The 6,514-nt window shown below is 48.4% G+C and overlaps 1 protein-coding gene across 1 annotated transcript; it reads right to left on the reverse strand.

Moving 5' to 3' along the window:
• Positions 1 to 1,782: 1,782 nt before the first annotated feature.
• LOC147368660 (CD209 antigen-like protein C) lies at positions 1,783 to 5,011 on the reverse strand. Its single transcript, XM_086409603.1, has 8 exons — positions 4,934 to 5,011; positions 4,709 to 4,783; positions 4,503 to 4,592; positions 4,144 to 4,233; positions 3,805 to 3,882; positions 3,420 to 3,571; positions 2,823 to 2,935; positions 1,783 to 2,213 (listed from the first exon to the last, which is right to left on the reverse strand). Exons 1-8 carry the CDS (start codon positions 4,971 to 4,973, stop codon positions 2,072 to 2,074), a joined length of 780 nt encoding a protein of 259 aa, XP_086265729.1. The 5' UTR covers positions 4,974 to 5,011; the 3' UTR covers positions 1,783 to 2,071.
• Between the last annotated feature and the right edge of the window lie 1,503 nt (positions 5,012 to 6,514).

Genomic DNA, 6,514 nt, shown 5'->3' on the forward strand with positions numbered 1-6,514 from the left:
AGGAATAGCCTGCCAGGCTGCTCTGTCTGTGGGATTGGAATGGACGCCCTCCTCCAGGGGATCTTCCCAACCCAAGGATCGAGACTACGTCTTCTGCATCTCCTACATTGCAGGCGGATTCTTTACTGCTGAGTCACCTGGGAATCCTATGCTTATCCAGTGGGACCAATGTAATCACAGGGTCTTTTAAATGTGGAACAGAAGAAGCAGTGTTTGAGCCACACAAGGTGAGAAAGACTGAGTCATGGCTGGCTCTGCAGATGGAGGGAAGGAGCCCCCAGCCGACAATTGCTGGCAGCCTCTAGAAACTGGAAAAGGCAAGAAAGCAGATTCTCCCCAGGAATATTCAGAAAGGAAGGCAGCCCTACTTGATTTCAAGCCCGCGAGACCCATTTTGGACTTCTGACTTCCAGAACCGTAAGATAACACATTTGTGTTGTCTGAAGCCACTAAGTTTGTGATAATTTGTTACAGCACCAATAGGAAGCCAATGTGTACTTAGTCACTCAGTCATGTCCAACTCTTTGGGACTCTATGGACTGTAGCCTGCCAGGCTCCTCTGTCCATGGGGATTCTCCAGGCAAGAATACTGGAGTGGGTTGCCATGCCCTCCTCCAGGAGATCTTTCCAACCCAGGGATCAAACCCAGGTCTCCCGCATTGCAGGCCAATTCTTTACCATCTGAGCCACTGGGGAAGCCAAAACACATGCCTAGAAATAGTGGGTTTTTTCAGATTCATATGAAGAAAATCATAAAACTTTACTAAAGGACATTTTTAAAGTACCTGAATAGGGGAGGGTAGGTGGGGAAGGGATAGACTGGGAGTTTGGGATTAGCAGATGCAAACTGTTATATACAGAATAGATAAACAACAAGATCCTACTGTATAGCACAGGGTAATATATTCAATATCCTGTAATGGATTATTATAAAAACATTATTATAAAAACCATAATGGAAAAGAATACAAAAAATATATATATGCATAAAATCACTTTGCTGTACACTAGAAACTAAGACAACATTGTAAATCAAGTATACATTAATAAAATAAATTTTTTAAACCAAAGTACCTGAATAATAATTGGTTCATGAATAAATGAACACATAGCTAGACAGACACATATAAACATATACATATTGTATATATGCATATTCCCAATCAAAATTACAAACTGATTCAAAACCCTATCTGGGGACTTCCCTGGTGGTCCAGTAGTTGGGAGTCTGCCTGCCAATGCAGGAGACAGGGCTTCAATTCCTGCTCTGGGAAGATCCCACATGCCGAAGCGCAGCTAAGCCCGTGTGCCACAACTTCTGAAGCCTGTGGGCCCTACAGCCCAAGCTCTGCAAAAAGAAGCCACTGCAATGAGAAGCCCTCGTATTGCAGTGAAGAGTAGCACCCCCCCATCCCATTCCCCACTTACCACAGCTAGAGAAAGCCTGCATGCAGCAACGAAGATCCAGCACAGCCAAACATAAATAATTTAACTAAATTCAATAAAAACTGTATCTGGGGGACTTCCCTGGCAGTCCAGTGGTTAAGACTCCATGCTTCCAATGCAGGGGGAGGGAAACACAGGTTCCATCCCTGGTCAGGAAACTAAGATCTCACACGCTACGTGGTGCAGTCAAAAAACAAAACAAAACGGTATCAACTACACAAAAAAGAAAAGCGTATTGAAAAAAGACAATGTCCTCCAGTACATCAAACAGATTATCAAACTACAGTGACTCAAACAGTGGCAAAGGAACAAAAATAAGTTCAATGGGACACATAATGCAAGGTATGACTTTATTAGGGGGATATCATGGTGGGACAGAGCGGGGAGCTGAGCCTATCGATAGATGAAGAAAAATGGTCTATAGCTTGTGGAGAGATTGGTCTTAGAGAATCTCAAAGTCTTCTGAATACTAAGGGGATGGGCATTCACCAAAGGGGAAAACAGAAAGGGGTGGGGCCCAAGAGGAACCTCGGAGTGCATGTTCCAGTTGGCTGATCTCTGCTAACCGGGCAGGATCGGGGGTGGGGCGGGGCGGGGCGAGGTGGGATGGTGGAGGCAGCAGCCCTCAGAGGACTGGGCAGGGAACCGAGGGCTTCTCACAGATCCAGGGGTTTTCTGTAACACATCTGCCATCATTCCAGCCATCGTTGTGCAGTTCCACACAGTCCTCATCTCCGTGGTTGTTGGGCTCCCCTTTTTTCCAGAAGCTGTGAACCGCATCAGTGCAATGAGACCCCTACTCCACCCAGTGCCCACCCCCAATTTTGGAGGGGCTGGTCCCTGGACTTTGACAGCAAATTGCCAAGTACCAGCCAGATGTTGGTGAGGAATTCGGAGGCAGGGTTTTTGAAATGTGGGTTCAAACACCACATCCACCAATCAGTTCTGGGAAAGTTAAATGTGGGCTTCCCTGGTGGCTCAGATGGTAAAGACTCTACCTGCAATGTGGGAGACCCAGGTTTAATCCCTGGAGTTGGAAAGATTCCCTGGAGAAGAAAATGGGTACCCATTCCAGTACTCTTGCCTGGAGAATTCCATGAACAGAGGAGCCTGGTGGGCTACAGTCCATGGGATTGCAAAGAGCCTGACACAATTGAGTGATGACACTAACACAAAATTAAATGCAGATTCCTGGGCCTGTACCTAGACGTATAGAATCAGACTCCCACCCAACTCCTACTCCCTACCCCCAGATGAAGGCAGCACTCTGCATCTTCACCAAGCTTCTCAGGTGATGCTTTCCAGTCCAGAGTCTGAGCACCCTTGGTCTGGAGTTCCTGCCCACCTCTCCTGGGACATTGTCACTGGGAGGTTACCTGAGTTGGACAGGACTGTCATCCACCCACCGCCAGGAACCCTCACTGTGGTGGTCACTGAGGCCGATCCAGGTGGGTTTATTATTTCTGGGATACCAAAAGTTCAGGAATTTCTGGAGGTGGGTGGGGAGAGGGGTATCAGGAGGAAGATCCCTGGACGCCACACATCCCATGTCTGCCCACATCTCCATGGACCCCTACCTCCCACAGAAGTTCTTCTCACAGTCTAGCCTAGAGGCCTTACTCAAGTTGTATGTGTTAACATGTGCATGGAGGCTGTGGATGTGTGTTAATGTAATACACATGTGGATATGACTTGTGTCTCAGTTAACATGCATTGTATATGGCCTCAAGGGCACTCTGAATTCCCTTCCTGTCCATACATGGGCTCCTCTCATCCATGTTCTTCTCTCACATGACCTTCCTGAGTCCATTATGATTCCTCCTCCCAGAAGCCTTCCCTGATTGTATCTCACCTCTCATCCCCCCGCCACACCCCCAGCTGCCCATCTCTCAGAGGGCAGAAGAGGGAAGCAGAAGGTTCTTTCTTGACCTGGCAATATGGCCCAGCCTCTCGGGGGACCTTGCCCAGCCCACCTCCTCCTCAGTACTCTCGATGATAACTAGGTGGGCCCCAATAAGCAGACAGGCAGAGACGGCAGATCTCCAGTCACTCTGGGTCCAGGAGAAGAAGTAGCAGCTTCCATCGAAAAACTCCCAATTCTGAGGACAAGGATGGCACAGGCCAGCTGGGGAAGAGGAGTGGAGTTGGGACAGAGACATTGCTTGGCTCCTAGGCTCCAGATCTTCGGAACCCAGGGCTAGGCCCTTCTCTTCAGCTGTCAGCTCAGTTCCTCAAGAAACCCATGAGGAACATTCCAGCTCTGCTCTGCCCTCCTCAGCCTGGCAGCTGCAGCAGGTGTGGCCCAGCCCCCACCCACCATCCTGTGACTTCCTCTTGACGTTGGTGTGGTTCCCTTACCCAGGGTGGCATTCATCTGGGTCAGGCGCTGTAGGATCTTCTCCAGGTTTGATTGCATCTGCTTCTCTGCAACTTCAGCTGGAGGGAGAGGACGTCAATTATTAAGCACCTACTGTGTATGTGGTGCAGAGAGCCCCATGAGAACATCGTGTGTGGATGTCAGGTGACCCAGAGAGCCCATCATACAGATGAGAAAACTGAGGCTTAGAGAGTGACTTGCCCGACATCGCCAGCTCACCAGGACCTCTTGCAGGGGTCCGATCCCCTCCCTGACTCCTGCCCTCTCTCCTCCACCCCTGGCAGTGGTGGCTTGTCCACAGCCATACAGCCCCTCCCTACTCAGACTCCGGAACCTGGTGTCCAGCCACTTATCCAGGCTGTTGTTCTCACGGTCTCCCGAATCTCTCTGCAGACACTGGATCCTGGAAACTACAACGGAGCAGAGAAATCCCTCTTTAAGCACTGACCCTGAGCCAAATCTGCTTTCAAGGTCTCCCCACCGGGAGGATGAACCACCTTTCAAATAAGGAAGCAGACTTAGAGAGGGAGAGTTACTGGCACATGGTCACACAGAAGGTGACACAGAGCCCGCACGACCCAGCCCTAGTAGGTCTAGGGACTGTGGAAAAGGGCAAAGACCATCTCAGAGAGAAAACCCAAAGGGACCGAGGACTCTAAGCCCCTAGATGCTCACTCACCTTGAACCAGAGTGGTCAGCTGGAGCGTGAAGAAGCCCAGTGAGATGAAGAGGAGCAGCAGGAGAAGCAGAGGGCCCCAGGTCAGACACTCTGCAGGACCAGCAGATGGCTGGGGCTTGGGGCTGGGGGCAGACTCTGCCCCCACTCCACCCCCTGCCTGCCCCCGTTCCCCTAGCTGCCTGCTCCTGAACCAAGCACTCCCGTACCTGACAAGCTCCTCAAACTGTGTAGTGGTCGAGGGTGTCTCTCAGCCAGTCTCTGGCCCCCAAATGTCTCCTCCTCTGGACAGAACAGAGCACATGCACTTGAACTTGGAAGTCGGCTGAGCCCTGCTCTCAGAGTTGCAAGCTGGCTGCCAGGCCCCAAGCACCATCAGGAGCCTGGGACCCTGTCATCCCCACTATCACCCCAGACTGGGGGCCCAGCCTCACCAGAGTCATCTGGCTCCTTGTGTTCATACATCTCTGCCATCCTTCTTCCCTTTCTGTTCCTCTTCCCAACACTTCTCTGGACTATGGTTTTTATAACCTCATGTATTTCCCTCTGTAGCCCCTCCTCAGACCTGTTCTTTCTCAACTCACAGAGAATGAGGAACACGATAGGGATAACACTTCCTCTCAGAAAAATCTGGGGACCCGTGAAGCGGCTGACACAACTAAAGAGAGGTCACTTCGGGCGGGGCAGAGGCTGGGCAGTCAACTTTGCAGCCAGAAGGCACTATTCCAACCCCTGTCCAACCCTGGTACCTTCAGCCTCATGTTTCCAGAGCCCCAGTTCCCTCACCTGGGAAATGGGACAATGAGCCTGCCTAAAGGAAACTGACCCTGAATATTCCTTGGAAGGACTGATGCAGAAGCTGAAGCTCCAACACTCTGGACACCTGATGCGAAGAACTGACTCACTGGGAAAGACCCTGATGCTGAGAAAGACTGAGAGCAGGAAAAGCAGGTGACAGAGGAGGAGATGGTTGCAGGGCATCATTGACTCAGTGGTCATGAGTTTGAGCAAAGTCTGGGAGAGAGTGAAGGACAAGGAAGCCTGGCGTGCTACAGTTCATGGGGTCACAAAGAGTTGGACAGGACTTAGTGATTGGATGATAGCAATCCTGCTTCACATTATAATTATGAGGTTGAATACAGTGCACTAGTAATGGATATAAACGGCTTATTCTAATGATAAGTACTCAGTAATAACAGCACTTGAGCATGTGCCAACCATTCTCCTTGGTGTGTGTTCTCCCTCACTGCCCCCAGTAATAAATCCAGACTCGTTAACCACAGTGGTCTAACAGTTCTCACAATAGCCCTATGAGAAAGGTAGTTACTATCCTTCTTTATAGATGAGGAAACCGAGAGGGCAAGGAACTGCCTGAGGTCACACAGCTCAAAAGCAGTGGGGCTGGGAGTTGACCCCTGAATCCCTGCTTAACCACTACACAGGGCAGTTACTTTTTCCCCCTTTGTAACTACTAAATATAATATAGATAATCACTTTGAAACTTTGTGTATCGAACTTCCAATTTATTTCTATACTGACCCTATCTGATTCAACTGAGTATATACAACTATCCTTTTCCCCTTAATCTTAAAGTGAGTCTTTTGTAGACAGCATATAATGGGATCATCTGTTTGATTCTTTCTGTCAATCTCTACCTTTTAGTTGGAGAATTTAACCCTTTTATATTTAACATAATTACTGATATGTTAGACTTTTTATCTGCCATTTTGCTATTTGTTTTTCATATGTCTTATTTCCTTTTTATTCCTCGGTTCCTTTGTTACTATCTTTTTCATGTTAAGTAATTTCTTCTTTTTTAAAAAAAAAAGAAGAAGAATTGATTTACAGTGTTAACTTTTATGTGAAATGGAAAACCAAAGAATTTATGTGGTTTGCTTCATTGCAGTATTTGCTTTATTGTGCTAGAACCAAAATTCACAGTACCTCCAAGGTATACCTTGTAATATAATATGGCAACTATGGATATCATATTCTACCTCCTTCTGAAGGTTTGT

The sequence above is a fragment of the Bos grunniens genome, chromosome 7 (genome assembly GCF_055505025.1).
Source record: "Bos grunniens cultivar Pamir isolate PY7600 chromosome 7, Bosgru_T2T1.0, whole genome shotgun sequence".
Classification (NCBI taxonomy): domain Eukaryota; kingdom Metazoa; phylum Chordata; class Mammalia; order Artiodactyla; family Bovidae; genus Bos; species Bos grunniens.

Excerpts from the sequence above, each read along its gene's own strand:
- LOC147368660 (XM_086409603.1), bottom strand. The coding sequence starts at position 4,973 with ATGGCAGAGATGTATGAACACAAGGAGCCAGATGACTCTG. Across the intron at positions 3,883-4,143 it reads CACCAGGTTCCGGAGTCTGA|CTGAAGTTGCAGAGAAGCAG; the intron begins GTAGGGAGGGGC and ends CTCTCCCTCCAG. Across the intron at positions 2,936-3,419 it reads TCGAGAGTACTGAGGAGGAG|AAATTCCTGAACTTTTGGTA; the intron begins GTGGGCTGGGCA and ends ACCCACCTCCAG.